Here is a 21253-nt window from a genome sequence, read left to right on the forward strand (position 1 = left end):
TATATTTTATGATAGTATGATACTAAACCCTTCACGGAAGGGATTGTGCCTGTATTCATATGATGAAGACATAATCTTTCAATCAGTTTTATTGAGGTCTTGGGCTGGCATGTCACTTAAAAGCTAGTAGTCTGTTGTTATTTATGTATAATTGTCATTTTATTTATTTTCTTTTTTACATCTTCTGTCATCGGACTCAGACTTCTCTTGAACTGAATTTTAATGTGCGTATTGTGATGCGTTTACTTTTGTACATTGGCTAGAGGTATAAGGGGAGGGTTGAGATCTCATATACATGTTTAACTCCGCCGCAATTTTTCATTTGTCCCAAGTCAGGAGCCTCTGGCCTTTGTTAGTCTTGTATGACTTTAGTTTCTTGTGTATAATTCGGAGTTTAGTATGACGTTCAATATCACTGTACTAGTATACATATTTTAAGGGGCCAGCTGAAGGATGCCTCCGGTTGCGGGAGTTTCTCGCTACATTGAAGACCCATGGCTGTCCTTCGGCTTTTGTCTGCTCTATGGTGGGGTTGTTGTCGCTTTGACACATTCCCAATTTCTTTTCTCAATTTTATAAAACTAAAATCAGCCAATAAACAAACAATCAAACAAACATCGAAACATATTAAACTATCGATTAAGCACAACTTATCTTACCTCAACACATGGCTGTTCTCGGATGCTCAGGAAGTAAATTATATCCTACTCCTCTTCAATCGTATAAGGCCAGTTTTCAAGTTCAGTCCTTAGCCATAATGTTGGACAATGTAATTCTGATATGTGCCGATATGTATCCTTTGGATAGACAAGTAAGACCATTCTGTAAAGTGCATTTTTGATATATCAAATAACACATTAATTAATAGATACATATATCTGTACAAATAGTGCGATTAATTGAAGATCTAACTGCATTCTAAATGGTTGTATAGGCGCGTGTTCATATTTTCTGAACAAAAACTAAAAAAAAAAACTTTAAAAAACTTAACCACATTAATAAAAACAGAATGTATACTTTGCTTGTTGATGCCTTTGATATTTTTCAACGTTGTCTTTTTGGATTCTTTTGTTTACTTGGTTTCATTTTCCAAGGCAATAACTTTAATTTTACCCAAATTGCATTTTTCTTACACCTGTTCACGTATGTTTATCTATGATCCAAATCTAAGTTTTCACTCTTTTGTATAAGTACAAAAACTTAATGACTATATAGTTACAACAATTTATTTTTGAAGCCTTATTGAATCATAGAACAATTGGGTTGAACCGACCTCCATACGACCCATGGTTCTTTAGTGAGGAGTACCCAAGTTGCATCCATACTTAAATTCACATCCTTGAAAATCGAATAATGGATGGGTTTTTTTTGTTATTTTTTTTTTTTATTTCACATTAGTCCATGCCTAGTATATATGTTACTCGTAACATAATTTATTTAAAAAAGACACCTTAGGACATCGCATGCCGACGTTTTTGTAGATCTGACTTTTTCCTAGTGAACACTCCATCTGTAGATGTTTGATATTAATGTTGTGTATGTGTTAAAATGTATTTACTGATTTGAAAGAAATGCATAATGTAAGATTATATAATTATAAAACGAATCGTTAAGTCCCTTAAAAACTTGTAAGATTTCCCCTCCTAATTTTGCTGAACAAGTGCAATTTGAGTATGCATTGGTAAAGTTTAGGTACGGTGACGTAATATTTTCTCAATCTCTTTATATGTATTGAATATTGTAAAATCAAAGATAAGTAAAAATAAAAATGTGTCTTTAATATATAATCAAGGAGAAGCATGTTGCTTAAACTATAAAAGCGATTGTTTTCCAAGAGGAAATTGGTCAACAAAAGAATTTTGAGTATTCGTCGTTACAATTTGGGTGCAATGACATTATATGTTTACATTCTCTTATTGAATATTTTAAATCAAAGATAAGTAGAAAAAAGTATTATTAATATATAATCAAAGAGAAGCATGTTGTTATAAACATTATTTTTCAAAAGGATAAATTTGTTAACAAAAGAATTATATTGCTTAGAAAAAGTATTTAAACGGATCACTTTGGAAGTATTCTGCAAAGGATGCAATTAAAACAAAAAGATGTCAATATATATCTGTCTATGGTATTGCTTAGCAGCTCTTGATGCTGTTCAGGTTGGTGCTCAATCTACGCAAAAGATACTTGGTAAGTTCTAACTTTAAAAAAATAATACTTCTTATTATCCTATGTCAACGTTGAGTTTGTGCTTTACAGTTTTTCTTATTATTTTTTTTTCAGGAAAGGTGAGAGAGGCAGTGTTTTTATTCATCGTCATATCTTTTCTTTATTTTCCTTGAAGTTGCTGTTCTTTTGTAGATTAAGAAATTCAATTCACCCTATATTATTTTTGACGTTTGTTATATATAAAACAAACGGCTTTCAAATTTGTTAAATATCTGTATCAAATAAACGGCATTGTTTCGTTCCATGGATTTTTTTAATACTTAATCATGTCAGATTTATAGTTGATAAACCATTGATCAATTTAACTATCCAAAATTTTCAACAACCATTTTTATTTATTCGGTAACGAACGTGTTCTTTTACTCTTTTTTGGTAGATAAAGTATTTCGTATTTTCAATTGTTCAAATGTAACCAATATGCGTTTTTTTTTATTTTTTTTTACAAATAAAGCTTTACACAGATTAAAATATAGGTACAGCAAAAGCAAAAATGCTGATTTCGATTCTAGATTCTATGAGTATTTTACTTTATATCTGATTATCATTTGACTGGTTGTTTTGACGAGTATTGTCTTTACTGTACAGGTGGTAAATGCAAATAAAAAGATATAATATGATATGACTATTGGATGTGACATATATACATGCAAATTCATGTCGTCTACAAATATCATACTGTATACTTTAATTACTAGATTTTGTGAGTCTTGTGTGGGCAAGGCGCGTTTTTGGCGTATTGAATTTTAAACCTGATGCTTTTTGTTATCTATTAATCATGTTTTTCTGTGTCTAATATGTTCTCCTATTTATTTGTATTGTAGTCCTGTAATATTATGTTGTCATTTCAATGTTATATTTAACTTTGCCATTAAAGTGCGAGGTTTGGCATGCCTTAAAACCAGGTTCAACCCACCACTTTTATTCCCCTTTAAAAGTGTCCTGTACCAAGTCAGGAAGATGGTCATTGTTATATATTGTTCGTTTCTCTTTGTGTTGCATTTTAACGTTGAGTCGTTTGTGTTTTCTCTTATTTTTGAGATATTGAGATAAGACGTGGCACGGTACTTGTCTATCCCAAATTCATGTATTTGGTTTTCATGTTACATTTGTTATTCTCGTGGTGTTTTGTCTGATGATTGGTCTGTTTCTGTGTGTGTTGCGTTTCGATGTTGTGTCGTTGTTCTCCTCTTATATTTAATGCGTTTCGCTCGGTTTTGGTTTGTTACCCCGATTTTGTTTTTTGTCCATGGATTTATGAGTTTTGAACAGCGGTATACTACTGTTGCCTTTATTTTTGGCCTTTTGATTGCTTGATTAAACAATGCAGTCTACGTCTTGCCGAAAATCTATTAAAAGTTTTCATTTCATTTACGTCGCCATTTTCGTAATTGTTACAGAATTTCATCGCAAATACATCTCAATTGAAAGTTCTAACATTTGGATAGGTTCATGTAATACACTTTTAAAATGTTTGAAACTCCGAAGTTGTTTGCGTCTGACATGAATTATAAGGTCCGATATTAAATAAATTAAAAGTGTTCAAATGTTATATTCTATGAAATGTAGTGTTTAAATTTTATATATTAAAATCTGTTTAACTAAAGCAAATTGACACATTGAATGCGCTGTCCATGTACATGAATACCATACGACGATTTGCGAATTTCTAAAATATACAAGACAATAGACACAGAAAATCATGTGTTTTAGCGTTACAGTCACGTTATAAAAATAACAGAATTTCAAAAAAAAGTTGCTTGTATTATTGTAGTCCTATGATAATCAAAATACATGAATTACTTATCGAATAATAAAAATATTAAACAAGTAACCAAACAACCAAACAACACAGACATTCACGAAAGCGCGTAGCTCATGAGATATTTATCAGTGAATGTCGGTTTCGAGTTAGATATTTTTCGATATTTGAATTCTTCGAATAGTTAATGTTTTTATTACATTTGCAAACGGTCTTTTTATGAAATTAAAGTAGAAATTGTAAGGAACTATATTATGTGAAATTATCGGGTTTTATTTCGCTGGAAAATCAATGTAGTTCATTGTAACCAATGCAATTAGACCTTTTCAACATCTCTCGACACCTACAGTTGAGAACGACTACGACAGGTAAAATTTGACGGGTCGTCTCAAAAATAAAAAAATACAAATGAAATCATTATTGATTTTATTGCTTTCTTTGACAATGATAGAACTTTCCCACAGAGTCCAATTAACATGGATTTTTTGTAATTGATTATAAAAAAAATGATAGACTTCAAGCCACATTTCATCTTTTTAGACATTGAACTTCTAGCTGTCCTGGTTGAATTTGGAAAATGAAAAGAACAAACTTAAGAATGTTTTATTGTAGTTGATATTTAATTAAACAATGCTTTATGTCTGTTGACCTGGGCGGCACATTTTTCCTCAATGTCTGTTAGTTTTGGCCTTGTGTGCCTCCATAATGTACTGAATACTTTGTATATTTTCAATTCACTAATTTGGTGTTCCACTTGAATTCTGTATTCACCAATCACGCGATTACATTTTCTGCTCTTTCTCTCAAATGTTATGGCTTACGAATAATTTGAGGTTGTAAATGGTGTAACTAAAGAATGACGATTTGGATAAACTTTGTCTCTAAGGAGAACACAGTCCTCCAGGAAATGCAGCGGATTATTTCTCCCTATTTTGATTGAAAAACTGCCTAATGTATGGTAATGGATGAGATACCAAAAAAATCCTCAGTACATAAACACTTGAAAAAGGTACAACACTTTGTTCTGGAAATTGGATATAGAGAAATAAATTCTGACCCGATGAAAACAAAACAAAATATAGCAATGACAGTGTATAAATAAAATCAAGAAATTTGATCAACTTCTAGTAAGAAACACAAAGGTCATTTTCAGGTGCGGAGGAAGGACACTATGACAAAGGGACAAGGTATGTTGTTTACGGGATATCAGCCGTCGGTCTCCAAACCCCTGTTTAGCACTGTCCATATTGATTTTGCAATGTCAACAAGCTCTATAGTATTAACTAACAACTTGAAATATAAATTTCATACGCAGGTATGTAAAAAAAATGAACTGCTTAAGATGTTGAGAAGTCAATTAATTTTTTTTCTTCAAAATTTATCATGAAAAACATCATCTCTAACAAAATATATTGAAGCGGAGAAGTCCGCCGTTGATAAAAAAATTTGATGTGATATTTTCTTTAGACCTTCAAAATCAATATGCAATTATCCCTCCAGAAATTGAATATGTACATCAACTAGGGTGAAGATCGGTTGAAAATACCAATTTGGTCGTGTTCACAAGTGTGATACGGACGTAAGGACAGTCCAGTAATTTTTTTTCATAGATTTTGGACCAACAAATTAATCGTTATTTACATGCGGCAAATATTCGGTAAAACATTTAAGACTCACATAATCATAAAATTGAAGAGAAAGCGGATTAGGATGCAGAATGGGTGCTTTATTTGTTTTAATCAATTGAACATGAAATGTCATGTAAATACATACAAAATAAGAATATTATATGACAGAGACATATATTTATTTATTTATTTGGTTGATATATATTCTGAAGCTCTATAGTCAAGACAGTATATAACCGCCAATCCAATATGTTACGTATTGATAATCATGACGTTTTTTGTCTTTGAGACAACCCATCCATTTTACCTGTAAACTGTAGGTGTCATTAGTCGGTGTCGAGAGATGTTGAAAAGGTCTATTAATACATATACGTGTACCAGTCCACTAGTTCTGTTGTTGGACTATCAATATATTAAAGTATATTTATTGTACGTATATATTGTATTTTGCTTCCTGTTTCTTACTTTCTTCAAACATCGTTAAATACTCGAGTAAACAATGTAAAGTTGACTTTAGTCTTTCAATTTTGGCTATTGCGATAAGGTTATTAAGCGAGTTAATGGTTTAGCTACACGTTCGTTATGTCAACTCGTGCATGAGAAGGTTGTTACAATCACATGTAGTGCGCGGGCTTACAAATGATTAGGGTTTATTTTTCATTTTTCATGCAAACTTACAGAACAACAAGATAAGGATGAGGTATGATCCATTCTTATTAAAGTATGTGTCTCAGCATATAAATTGTCTTTTTTCTGTTGCTCAGCGATTCCGTAACTCTTTAAAACGATTTTACTCCAGGGAAGCTTAATGTGAGGTAATTTAAGCAAAACTCTTGATGCATGAATATATTCATTCCGAATTAAACATTGTTAGTTTGACTAATTATTAAACAAAACACCAGGCAATATATAAGGCTTAAATTTCTGTATAGCAGTCGTACGTTTCGTCTAACAACAACTTATCAGAACAGTCGAATCAAAATAAAGAAGCTAAATAACATTCAAAAATGAATAGCATTAAAAACCTTTAATTCCTATTGGTTTTGAAAAATATGATTTAGATATGTGTGTCCTCGGAAAGAAAATAATAATCAAAATGAAAACAACATGCTCTATATTTCATGTGTCCGAAGCGCTTAGATGTACTTTCGGTATTACTGCAAACAAATATACAAACCAAGAACATTCACTGTATCCTGCTTACATGACAAGAGTACTAACAGCGTTATTAACAATTATAATTCAAACACTAACGTCATGTATTTTTTCATGTTCAGTACGAACAGACAATAGACTTACAATCCGCTATATTCTGGAGCGCTGAATTTATGATAAGCCTCTGATAGCTTCTTTCGAAATATCACTTTTTTATACTTATACAGATCACACACAGGTTGTAGATCGTGTAAAAAGATACAATAACGACAACGCAGACTATGTTTATGTAGATCTTGGACAGGAACAGAACAAAGGTAAATACATTTTTTTGTTCATGTTATTAACAAAATGCAACTACATTGTAAGCTTTGGATGTAATGAATAGATAAACAACCACGCGTCATTTTTTATCAGTCATGCTATTCAAACGGGTACCCAATCAAAATATATGACTGTATGGTAATTTTTTGGTTATCTCCCGAAAGATATCAAATACAATTCAAGCTCAAAACTATAAAATATAAACTGACAACGTAACATAGAAAACAAAATACAAACAAAAGTATTCAACACACCACATATAAAGCAACATATTGTGTAACACGAACCCCCACAAAACAAACACTGATTTGATCTAAGCTGATCTGGAAGGGTAATCAGATCAAATGTGACATCCGTCGTATTACTCTAGTAACTACAAACCCGTTGATAAGTCTAATGCGGTATGGCATTTCAATTCAGTAACATTGAAATCATACAGAAATCATCAAAAAGGTGACTGCGAATGCGATATATAAATAAATATTCCAAGTGATATTTTTTTCTAAATTGCAATATTTTATTATAACTTAAAATTAGGGTGAAGGTTGGGGACTGTTAAAACATTCAAACCCACTGCATTTGTTTGCATCTGTTGCTCAGTGGTTCTTGATTATTGATGTGTTTCACTAGTGGTTCTCGTTTCTCGTTTTAGAAACATAAAAGTGAATTTGCTTTATTGTTTTTTTCTTTCTTATAGATGAACCTCATGAAATAATAGGTGAGTTTTAACACCTCTGTAGTTGTCATAGTACACACAATAATAAAACATCAACTAATTAAGCGTTTTAAAATCAAATGATCTCATGGAACTATTATCAAAAGCGCTAAAAATATTGTTGTTGTCTAAATTAATAACGGGAAGCCTACTTATGGTGTGGTAAATTTTGTCATTGTAAGGATATAGGAAAAAAGTTAAATTACTAAAATACTAAACTCCGAACACAATTCAAATCAGAAAGTCCCTAGTCAAATGGCAAAATCAAAATCTCAAACACATTCAACAAATGGAAAACAGCTATCATATTCCTGAATTGGTACAGGCATTTTCTTATGCAGAACATGGTGGATTAACTCCTGGTTGTATAGCTAGCTAAACCTCTCACTTGCACGACAGTCGCAAACATTCCAGAAAACGATGTGTGAACAAAACAAACAGGCATAACATGTACAAAGTTAACCATAATACAAAAGATGCTGAAACATTGAATTCATGAAGACTGTCTACACAATGATAATTATGTAGCTAAAGCTAACACAATGACAATATGATGAAGCATTCTCAGATTTAAATAGAAGCATACTTTTGCATGTTTTACCTTTATTTTGTTCTTGTAAGATTGAATTTTATATCAATACGAATAATATGAGTAAAGTCAAATTACAAAAATACCGAAAATTAAAATAAACCAACCGGAGAGTCCCTTCTCAAAAGGCAAAATCAAAACCTCAGACACATCAAACGAATGGAATGAAGCGACATATGCAAAATGTCCAGGAAGTTACAAATTTTAAAACATTTAACATGATCATATCAGTTAACAATGATACATTAAATGCTAATTTTAATTGCTTATTTACAGAAATAGGAGTACCTGGGCCTCCTGGGAAACAAGGTGCACAAGGTAAGGCATTTTGTAGATTCATTAAAATTATTACTCGATTTCCTATGCAAAACCACGAATTAAACATCCATGAAAATGCAAATTTATTTCGCTATAACCGTGTCTGTTGTGACGTTTTTGATTTTAACGAACGCAATCAATGTATTACTGGTAAATTATTAAACAAGGGATATCGTAACCATAATTTACTCAAAACTTTCCTAAATTTTTCCATAGATATAAAAAGTTTGTTTTGAAGTTTGGTTGTACGTGTAGAAAATTTATTTCCAACGGGATAGCACATCCTCATTTTTACGGAAATGGTGTTAAAGGTGTCAGACCACCAATTACTCCCTCCAATTTAGAACGTATGTAAAAGTAGTCCTACTTTGACACAAAATAGTGCTTTTGATGTCATTGTTTACTTAAACTAACCAACAAATTTGCAGAAATGAAACTTTTGGTGAATCGAAATATATTTAGAACATTTTGAGCCAAAATTCACTTGTCTATGAGTTTGCATTAAAAATTCAGGATTAATGCGCTACATAGTACACTAATTTAAGATTTCCAGGAAACCGGGAGTTATTTTGGTAGTACCTGTCTTTTCAAAATCAGAAATTTGTTACAAGACTTTAAACATTGGTTGAAAATTGGCATGTAGGAAGGTGATACATGTACAATTCAGTATATACCTGGTTTCCTTGAAGTTAAACTTAAGGTACAATATTTAGAAAGCTTTGAAAATTGCAAAATTTGGTTGAACAGATAGGGATTTTTAATTGGTGGTCTGACACCTTTAAGGGAAATGCGATGAAACCCCAAATTCAGAAAACAATTGATTTTTTTTTTACTTAACTGATCATATGAAGTGATAGTAGTCACATTTCAATCTTTTTGGGGGCAAAAAGACACATATTGCAAATTTAGAGCCTTAGACCTGAATTTGTGCTATTTTTAGCTTTTCCCACCCTGACAATATGCTTTCACATAAAAAAAATGTCCCAAATTGTTATAAATGCACAGCAAGATGTTTCTGTGGTATTAACATTAAAACATGGTTATTTTACCACCAAAAAAAGTTCTTGTCATCAAGATTTAATGAAATTATTTGATTTTTATCCCTTATATCATTGCGTCATAGCATGTATTTAGCAGATAACATAGCCTGATGTAAACATTGCAAAAACTCACAAAAATCCCATTTATTATCTCAAATGAAAGTTTTATGCCTTAAGGTGACTTCCGATACTAAGGGAGATAACAACATTTTACTGATGTAAAACTGGTTACCGTTTAAAAATTTAGGATATATCGCCTGTATATCTAGGTCACGGTAACAGTTCCGATGTCGTCTGTTGTCAACGTGTGTAAACAACTTCCAAGTTACAGCTCATCGCTCAGAAGAAAGGAAGGTTTATCATAAAGGATAAATGCATGCGTTCTTTAAAAATAAAGAATATGAATAGTTTCAGCCTGAAAGTTCACACAGTCTTAAATGATTCTCAACTTATAATATCATATGATATAAGTTTTTGAGAGTTGGAGAAATTCGGCGTCCGATCACAGACAGTGATGTTTCGTTTGACGGAACCTGGAAAGAAGGTCGACGGCTAGCTCTGATGATCACCTAGCGCAGAATATGTTCGTTAAGATGCAAAACTGTCCCCTGCGGATACTGTCTGTGAACGGAAATACGACCTTCAAGGCTTGGACCAGGAGGTGGAGGCCGTGGAGCATTTTGTCCATACCATATCGTTGTAGCTGCAGTGCATGTAACCTGCATATCATGTGTGACAGTGTAGAAACGAGGGGGAAAATAGGACTGGTGGATTTGTTATCAATTCAAAAGCTGCACATGGTAAGAGAGTTCAATTTTCTCTTTATTATATATTCTCTTTAGACTTTACACATTTTACTGGTTGACAAAGGTGTATGGTTTCATGTCTTGAATAAATGAACCTGCCCCACACCTCTCTTTTTCTTTCTTTAATTCCCCTCTATTATGGTCTGGGGTTTATGTGGTTTGAGGGTAAAAAGCTTTATTTTGAGGGGAAGTGCTGCCCAAATTTTTTATGAAGCTGGACTTAGTAATTTTTCTGGAATTTTGCCCCTGGAAGTTATTTATCATTTTTGCAATGTACACAAAGACATCTATACATAAGGGGCTTTTTAGTTTTGCATCCAAAAGGAGAGGATTATTTTGTAAATACTTATTTGGTAGCAATTATATAACCATAAATAAAATTAGAATTGAAAAAGTAAACAATTGCAGTCACAATGATTCATTCACAAAAATAATGTTTTACAAACTCAAAATATTAGTTTTCTTTATTTTATAATCAGAATTTTCATATTAAGTCATCTTTTGCATGTGATCAGAGGCCAAGTGGTCGGAAACCTTACATATTTAGTCATTTAGAATGATGTGTAGAATGCAGGATAATGCATGAAGGCAAAAAAGAAAATTAAGAAGGGGGGCACCCACCCTCATTCCACATTATTAGAAATAAATGTGATTCTGTGATCTATAAGAATAAAGGTAAACATGAATTCACAATCATATTATATAAATGTAAATTGAAAAAATCAATTGTATATTCCAAATAAAATTATGAACTCAAGTCTAAATAGTTTATAGTTTATCTAATTAACCAATACATGTGCAGACTGACATTTCATATCATATTTTTCAGGAATGATACATGCAGGAATTTGTGCCACACATTTCAACAATTTCCTTAATGGATTGAATGTACTGTCTGTGAATTCATCAGCCATACTTAAAGAAAAAGGAGAATTAAACTGGAAAGAAAATATTTGCAGTTGCAAAAGAATCCTGTAAATAAATTCAAAAGAAGAAACAGTTTTAAACATGGTTAATTTAATGAATAATTGGAAGGTAATTAAACCTTTAGTCATATAATTCCTAAATTTTCCTAAGTAGATATAAAGTATAATGAGGACCATAATTATATTCATATTTGCACTTAAGCAGTCATAAAAATGAATTAACAGATCTTGGTAATAATTTCAAGTTTAGGGTCAATATTTCAAATCAATTTTGTGGTAAAGCATTGTTATATATACTTGAAGACTTTCATGTATAGAACATGACAGAATTTGTTTCAACAAAAATATTGAACTAGAATTAGTTACATATGTATAATTTATTAAATGAAATCTATATTAATGTATAATTTCAACAAATTTAATGAAACCTATTTGGTTTTGAAAGCCTTTATACATATTAGTATTACACATTTCATTGTTAACAGCCTGAGTTTCCAGTTAATTTTAAATGTAATATGTTTTAGCTATAGTATTTGAACACTGCATGCACTTTCATTTATAAATATTTGTTATCACTTTTTTTCATTAGGTTGAAGCTAGTTATGTTGCAGAATTGCAAATGTTTGGTACTGGTTGAAACTATGAAAGTAATACAGGTAAATTTAAAGAATTTAGACTTTAACTTTATTAATAGAAAAGATATTCCCAAATGTCAAGGTGAAAGTGGACATTGTAGATTCTAAACACCCATGGGAAAGCAACAGTCTTCTATGGTGAGAGGATGCCATACTTAGCAATGCTCTTGTTATTATATGGAATATGGCTTTTTTTATCATTATTTTCACTATTTTGATATTGAACAACCAACATTGATAAAAAGTAATATAAAACTCTCACTTTTTATGAATCCTATATTATCTGATTATATTAATTTACTTATTTAATTTTTGTTATATTTGTTATCAATTGTAGGTCTCATGGTCATCATTTAACAGCAGGTTATTAGCAGCAGTTTTGTAGAAAAATGAAGGATGACTGTCAATGGTAAATACATACATTTTAGGATAATTACATGTAGTTACCTTTGAAAAAAAACTTAGGTTCCATTTGAGACTTTTTAATCTGATAATGGTGTTTTGCAGGCATTTATAACATTTCTTTTTGGACAATATATTTAGTAGACTCAACTATAAAATGTAGGATCATGTAAACTTGTACACAGATGTCACTGACCTACATTTTCCACTTTGGTTACATTAAACATCCAATTTCATATACAACAAATGTATATCTCAGCAACTTAAAGGTGTCAGATCATGCAAACTTATATATACACTCTCAGAGTCTCAGTAAGTAACTCAGCTTCCAGGCAAAAGAAGGTCACAGTGATCCACATTTTACACTATTGATTTGTACTTTATTTTATAATTTAAATACAAAGTATATTATCAAGACTGCCACTGGTTCTTATGTGCCACAATTCTGACAATGAAGATAACTATGTGATGTAGATAACTTATGTTTATTTCAAACTTGGTCACATGCTGTATATATGTAAATTTTTACCAAAAAGAACAGTTCAACTGTTTTGATATAAGGTACACATATATGGTAAAGGTCACACCTATTAAATATACATGTATACCTTGAATTTATTTGCATTGGACCCTATAATGCTCCCTATATCATTTATATTGTCAATTATTGCGTTCCAAATTGCCATTGTTCACAAAACAAAAACCACTAAAAAGGATGGCCATCATATGCAAAAGCAATATAAAATGCATACCCATCAGCTGACCTAATTATTGCAATCACTTCAAAAACCTGGCCATATATCATATTATAAAACTCTTAATGAGTACCTTTGTTAGTCAGGTATACTATAATCTTTTTAAATTGATGTTGTAATGCATGATTGGATTAATTTTGCACTCACTGAAATATTATATAGATTTAGTAGTTTATTAGTATATATTACACCTTTTCATTACAAATAAATAAATTAAACTTTCAGGTAAATGCAGCAACAGAATGTTCCCCTGGAAAATTTACGTAGAAAATTTGGGAAAGTATGAATAAGAAATTAGAGAGGCAAACAGATAACCAGAAAACAAAGATTTTGAAAGAAAAGAATTGCCACTAATAGTAATATGCTATATCTGACTGGGAGCAACATGTACTATTCAATATGGAAGGATTGATAATTTTGACTGAGAACACAGTGAACTCTAATCATGCTATTACTATCAATAAGTACTTGACTGAATCAGACGAGTAAACTATTTACACATTTGTAAATATAACAGTTATATGGTTGCTTGATTATTGAGGCATTCAAAATAAATAAAGTTGAAAAACCTTTGAAAAAGTTATAATTTCATCATTTTTTGGTTATGTTACTATGACAACTGAAATATATAATGTATTATCATTATGCTTCATCAAACTTAAATCATTAATTGTGGAAAAGGTGACAAAGTCTTTTTTAATCCATTTACTTGCATGACTGTTACCTATGAATCGATAATTTAAAAAAAAAATATATTTGGTGATTTTCGCTAACTTCTGAGTAATTTATTTTGCTCATTTAAGACCACAGTAATGCTAATATAAGCTGCATTACAATGTATCATAATATTTGTTTACATTTACATAGAAGCCATGTGTTGTTGGTCTGAAATCATGGTATTTGATCTGCCATTGTCTGTTAGGTTGTTAATCTTGCACATCAGAACAATGCAAAAACTTGAATTTTCCAACTTCATGTCCTGTTGCCATGGTAACCGTTGTTCATAGAAACCAAAAAATTGTTCTCATTTGATTGCCTTGTGAAACTGTATTATTCTGTGTTAGTTTAACAAAGGATATGACAACATATGTCACACTTTGATCACCGATGATGAAAGATATACAAAAAACTGCTGTTGATCACTGTTTCGTTAGGGGTCACAAAAACATTTTTCGTGCAAAAAATAGTCTGGTGACACATATTTTTTTTAATTTCTTTTTAAAGCTCATTGTTATGACCATCTTATGTCAAATTTAAAAAAATATTCATTGGACCATTTTTTTGGAAATTTAAGAAAAATAGAAATTTTTAACAAAATCTGTGTTTTTTTTTGTGGAGCAGTGTTGATGAAATTAGAGACGAAATCAATGAAAATGAATAAAACTGCCATTATTTGTGTTTTATTTACATTTTAAATAATAATTTTGTAATAAATGAAGAACAAACCCTTCAAAATTCTTTCAAAGGCTTGAGAAAAATCCAGAGTTTCTACATCAGGTATGTATTTATGCATACACGTGATGTACCAACTTTGGTGACCGTTACCATGGAAACGAGTCTGGTGACATACTATTTTTAACTCAAATTTTCATAGAGGCCATTGTATAGTATATGTATGCAAATTTTAAGAAAAATTCAATGGTGAAAAAAAAATTGCTATATCTGTAGGGATCCACCTTAAGTTGTATTAACTGATAGAAAATAAAAACATTTAAATGACCATGACTGCACTTTTGATCATTTAATAGTCCCATTACTTACACCAGGTGTAAAAAAGGGGGGTCAATATTCCTTGACTCTTCAATACCTTGAATTTTTTACTTAACCCATTGTAAAAATTGTGGAAAGTCTTTTAAGAAGTAGAACAAACAAGAAAAAAATCAACAAAACTGATCTTGATATTGAAAGTTTATGTTCCTGTAGTCCAAAATGAAATTTTCAAGTATTTTATATCAAAGTCATACATTATAGTCAGTTTAAATTGAGCTGTGAAATTTGTAATATAAGTCACATTATGCTCAGATAGGATGTTTCTGACTTCAAATTGACTAAGGATTAAGAATAAAGCAAAGCAAAGATTTCTGAGCAACTTTTTTGGCTCTTTAGGTGCCCGGAAATTTAGAATAATCCTTTTAAACTTATCGTTCCTTTAAATAAACTTTTTCTAAAAGGTTACCAATTCAACACTGTGATAAGATCATTTAATATTGTTTTTATTGGTATGCATATTGATTTTGTTATCAGTAAATTAAAAGCAAACTACATATTACAAGTATGTTATATACATATACACATTCATGGATCTACATTCTGTCGATACCTGTAACTTGGCATTGCACAAGGTTATGTTTTTCTGTTTTATGGCGTCTTTACACTAAATCTATTGGATGTTGGATGTGTACGGATTGATTGTTTAGTTTTAGATGCATGATTTTTTTTTATTAGTTGTTAGTGGGTTTGAACTAGCTGTCAGATAACTGCGAGTACTCTCAAATCTGCTCCTAGTGTCTTTTTGTTGTCAGGAAGTACCCGGCCAAGTCTACTTGTATTTTTGTCCATCTGATGAGTTAAGCCTTTTTAAACTGATTTTTATAATTTGTTCTTATTCTGTACTGTTATACCAGGTTAGGGGGAGAGTTGGGATCCCGATAACATGTTTTACCCCGCCACATTACTTAGGTATGTGCCTGTCCCAAGTCAGGAGCCTGTAATTCAGTTGTTGTTGTTTGTTTATGAGTTACATATTTGTTTTTCGTTGTTTTTTTTTAAATAAATAAGGCCATTAGTTTTCTCGTTTGAATTGTTTTGCATTGTCATATCGGGGCCTTTTATAGCAGACTATGCGGTATGGGCTTTGCACATTGTTGAAGGCCGTACTTTGACCTATAATTGTCAATGTCTGTGTCATTTTTATCTTTTGTGGACAGTTGTTTCATTGGCAATCATGCCACATCTTTTTTTTTATATTAAGTTATTTATGTGGCAAACAAAATTGCATGAAATTTGAATTTACTTATTCCTTGAATGGTGTATTACACATTAATTTTCAAAAAAATCAAACCAAGCGACCAATACCTTTGTTATTATAGCTATTACATTTCATTTATGTTTGACATTTTGTAGGAATGAGAGGTTATCCTGGTCAAGCTGGAACTCCTGGGTCAAAAGGATATAAAGGAGACCCTGGAAAAACAGGACGTGTTGGACCTCGAGGGTTCACTGGGTCTACCGGACCAGTAGGTCAGATGGGAGATCCTGGAGAGAAGGGTAACACCGGTCAAATTGGACCTGCTGGACCTCGTGGACAAATTGGACCTATTGGCCAAAGTGGTACCCCCGGAATAGACGGAGCCGATGGACCACCTGGTGTTAATGGTTCAAAGGGTATACAAGGAGAACAAGGACCCCCTGGACCCTCGGGACTCCCTGGCAAAACTGGGCCATCTGGGCCGTCCGGTCTGAGAGGACCATCTGGTCCCAAAGGGGAAATTGGATCGACTGGACCCAAGGGACCAAAGGGAGATTCTGGTGACACAGGAGATAAAGGAAGCACAGGATCTAGAGGGGACGTTGGACCAACAGGGCCTCCTGGACCCACTGGTCCTAAAGGAGATACTGGTCCTACAGGACCTTCGGGTATTTAAAATTTAAAATATTTGAAGTATTGTTCGCATATGTTAACTGTATGATTGTTATATTTCTTTCATACACGATATTATAATCATAGGAATAACCAAAATTGATGTCTTTTTTGAAAAGTATTTTTTTTTTTTTGTCGTTTGTTTTTTAATGGCCAAAGTCTTATTGCACTACTGGACGAAATAACAACTGTTCATATCAGTAACAGTCGTTCTTAGACTGTTAATGTTTGTTAAAGTTGTAACAGTTTTAAAATTTCACTGTTTCAGTTATTTTGTGACGGTTCCAACTTTTAAAGTGTTTGTCTCCAACATAAATAAAATAAAACACAACTGCAACAACGCTAGAAATAGCTGTCAAAGACATTAAAGGACTGATACAACTATTTTCAAGTCATAAATAAACTGTTTAAACGCCGAATATGTTATCACAGTTATAATACGACTGTTACAACGTTTTGAAAGTTGTTACAGTTATTTAATAACTGCCCCAACACGCAAAACGTTGCAACAGTCGTAAATACACTGTTTAAATGTCGAAAAGGTTGTTACAGTTAAATTATGATTGATTCAACCATTATACAGCCATAGTTAATTTATAAGTGTCGCAACTTTCAAATATTGGTATCATTTTATAGAATCAAAAGTCTCGGATACCAAATCTGACAGTCCGGGATAGGTTAAACTATTTTAATTGAAATAACATCGTGTGCAATTTAAGAAGGTTGTTATAAAAAGACATGACTGTCACACTTATTTAATACATTAATTTAAATAGAAACTGACTGTAAAAAAAAAACGTATTAAAAAATTTGCAACTGAGTATTTTGGGATTCCCCGCTTATATGCTAAATTTGTAAATTGATAGCTTATTTAACACTCCCTTGTCTCCCTTTTCTTCGGAAAAATCTGACCACCGCTAGGTACCTGCTATTTCACACAGGACTGGTTTATACGCATTTAATACTTAAACATTTACATGCACCTGTCAGATAAATTGAACAAAGTGTCTCAATTTATTTGCAAACGAATGCCTCTTTCTACATATTATTAACTGTAACAGTTGACCATTGTCGAAATGACAACGTTTTATTTTTTTAACCGAGTTGTGAAATAATTCATGCATGCAATGTTTAGACTCCAATACCCGTAGATTTACGAATCACATTTCTTCCTAATAACGATCAATGTACCCAGCGGGAATATACACACTTGTCAAACTTATCCCCGTATAAAACTGCTTATTCCCGATGGCTTATTTCATACGACATGGAAACTTGTAGAATTTAGATTGTTTTAAGCTCTTGGGAAAATTATAAAAGTTATCATACTAACCATTTTGATATATATATATATATATAAATATTAGTTATGCTGAACATTCAACGCATTTTTTGTAGCTAGGGAATACACTAAAATATTCGTTAACGTCTTGTATCTATACAATTCAATTTATATTATTTCTCAACCAATTTATCATACATATTTGTTTCAGAAAAAAAATCACATATCTAAACCTATAAGTGAGGTTAATGTACTATGTGTACAGATGAATATTTTTTTCTAAAACAAGTTCATGGGTGGATGAGGAATATATTAAATGACAGGGAACTACCCTCACCCTAACAACGATTGTATATTGTAGTGATACCAAAAAAGGCTCTTATCGCACCCTTTCACAACAGAAATATATAAACTGCTTTTAGAAAATGCATCCTGGTAGATTCGGTAAAAAAAATCGATTCGCTAAGTATTTCTACATGCTTTACGATCTTAAAATTTAACTTCATCCTCTTAAAATTTGTCAGTCGCGTTGAACAGAGAACTGTATAGGCCATGTTTTAAGACCTGACCAAGACATAAAATAAAATCATGTAAATTGCAGTTATTTTGTTTTACACCATCTAAAACAATTATTGTTCATAAAATGAAACAAAATTATAACACTATATTTGTTTTAGAAATAAAAGCGTTTAAAGGATTTTCGGCATACATGTCTCAAGGTTTTGTGGATGGCCACAGTAAATCTTTGTCAGAGGGTAAAACGCTGATCTTTGACATGACAGAAACCAACACTGATGGTGTATACAACACGAAGACGGGTATCTTCAAGGCGCCATCTAGCGGAATGTATGGATTTACCTGGACAATTTGTGTAGATGGGGGTAAAAATGATGGTGGTTTTGGAGAATTTGGGACAGAGTTGCTTGTTGATGGAAAAATTTGTGGAAAATTGCATACAGACACAGAAGTACGCCATGATGACGAATGTTCTACTGGATTCGTTATTAAATACATTACAGAAGGTGGCGCTGCTCGTTTGAGAAATATATATTCAAATCAAGGTCGTCTTCTGAGCAATGAAGACCGAACACGTACAACATTTACAGGATGGAAACTGAATTAATCTTGTACCTAGCTAAATAAACATCGCAAAATTATATATTTTCTCTTTTTTGTCAATTATTCGTTAACTAAATTACCCGCCCTGGATCCAATTATAAGCATACTAACACTATATATATATACGTAACTTTAGCCAAAAGGACATGCATCAAAATAGATAGATTAATTAAATACTGGCGTGTGCTATAATCGTGTGGAGCTATGTTATATGTATTTGAGGATGTCTTAAGTAATCTGAATGTAATTCGTTATAGAAATGTGCGTCCTATCGTGGATGATTTCCGGCATAGAGCGTTACTTCTTGGACTTAGGATTTTGTATTTCTCTTTGATTTCTTCTCACACATTTCTCAGAATTAACCTTTATATCAAATATGTCAGGCATAATTAGTTCGCGAAAGTACATTATGTATGTATGTGCCTTTTCCAAGTTAGGAGTTGATTTTATGAAAAAAACTTTGATCAAGATTGATCGTAGGTATACTGATTTGTTCATGACTTAAGACCAATCTTAGTCACAAGTTTTGTTTTTGTGAAACCGACTCCTGGTGCAGTGGTTGTCCTTTGTTATTTTGTTGCATATTTGTTTTTATTTTATTTTTAGTACATAGATAAGCCCGTCAGTGTTCTCTTTTGAATTGTTTTACATTGTCCTTTCGGGGCCTTTTATAGCTGACTATGCGGTATTGGCTTTGCTTATTGTTGAAGGTCGTATGGTGACATGTCAATGTTAAGGACTAGGGGCTTTAAGGGCCATTTTTGACCATACCCCTAAATTTGATTTAATTTGTCATGTTGTAAGTCCATACCATAGACCTTCTGAAAATAATTGAGTTTTGGGTCTAGCCAATTTATTCTGTTGCCTAGCAACCAATATAAAGGCGGAGTTAAACTCATCAAATATGATTATTATACAGCTTTAATATATCTATATTTGAAACTAAACCTGTTAAGCATTTAGTGCACTTTACACTTTTTAATTATTACATAATTAAATGCACATTTTTGCCAAATTCACTGTTGTTTCTCCCTAGCAACACATCTGAGCCCAGGGCAAACGAAATTTGTTTTCTATTTTACAAGATTTAATTTTAGATACGTTGCAACAGAAAGGCAATTTAAGATACAAATTGTAAAAAGTAACAAACTCCAAAAAATATGTTAAGGGGAAAAGCAATATTGAAACATCAACAAACAAAACAAAACACCGGGTTTTGCTGATATATACAGATTGTGCATCTAGTGCTGGGTGGGGTCTCACTTATAAGAGGAATAATATAAAGACAAGTACACATATTTAGCGCTAAGAAATCTTAATATTAATTATCTAAAATAAATAGATACAGACACATGCATTAAGGGGTGTTTTTAAATGTCGGTGTATTTCCAATACAGCTATTATGTTTCAGGTAGGGGTAAGAGGGAACATTCTATTTACAAGGTGATAGGACGTGCTTCTGGAATAGTTCACCATTTTAAGCTTAAAATAAGTGAAAAGTTAAGAAAACTATCAGATATATATGAAAAGGACAATAAAGTTCCCATAACTTCTTTGACTGTCAACTTGTTTGGTGTTCCCGCTGTGTCTTTATCAACCATTTTTTTCTCTTTTCACACTTAAGTATTCCTCTTTTACATAAAACAACATGAAACCAAATCAATATGGGAAAAGGTAACTTTTTTTCCTTCGAAATATATAAAAAGGTATATATTTTTAAAAATGGAAAACAGGGTAAGGTAACAAAACAGCTGCTCCCCTATCAATTAAGTATTGAAGTACACCCCACCGCCCTCTAGCGATATGTAGAGGATCGTTAGTGTAAAAGTTGATAATTACAAATAGCACAACAATATATCTCACAAAATTTAAAACATGATCAAACAGATACATAGGGAAGAATGTAGGGTTTTCTTTTACAACCAAGTCTA

The 21253-nt window shown here is 31.9% G+C and overlaps 1 protein-coding gene and 1 long non-coding RNA gene across 2 annotated transcripts; both read left to right on the top strand.

Annotated features, from left to right (window-relative positions):
* The first annotated feature begins 2039 nt into the window (after window positions 1-2039).
* On the top strand, window positions 2040-19360 carry LOC139528281 (collagen alpha-1(X) chain-like). Its single transcript, XM_071324191.1, has 6 exons — window positions 2040-2190; window positions 6999-7088; window positions 7793-7813; window positions 8676-8717; window positions 16405-16917; window positions 18881-19360. The coding sequence occupies exons 1-6, from the start codon at window positions 2106-2108 to the stop codon at window positions 19324-19326; spliced, it is 1197 nt and encodes a 398-aa protein (XP_071180292.1). The 5' UTR covers window positions 2040-2105; the 3' UTR covers window positions 19327-19360.
* On the top strand, window positions 9949-13719 carry LOC139528297 (uncharacterized). Its single transcript, XR_011665563.1, has 5 exons — window positions 9949-10557; window positions 11393-11598; window positions 12079-12145; window positions 12462-12533; window positions 13507-13719. It is a non-coding gene; the product is annotated as an uncharacterized lncRNA (long non-coding RNA).
* Window positions 19361-21253: the final 1893 nt, after the last annotated feature.

The sequence above is a fragment of the Mytilus edulis genome, chromosome 6 (genome assembly GCF_963676685.1).
Source record: "Mytilus edulis chromosome 6, xbMytEdul2.2, whole genome shotgun sequence".
Classification (NCBI taxonomy): Eukaryota; Metazoa; Mollusca; class Bivalvia; order Mytilida; family Mytilidae; genus Mytilus; species Mytilus edulis.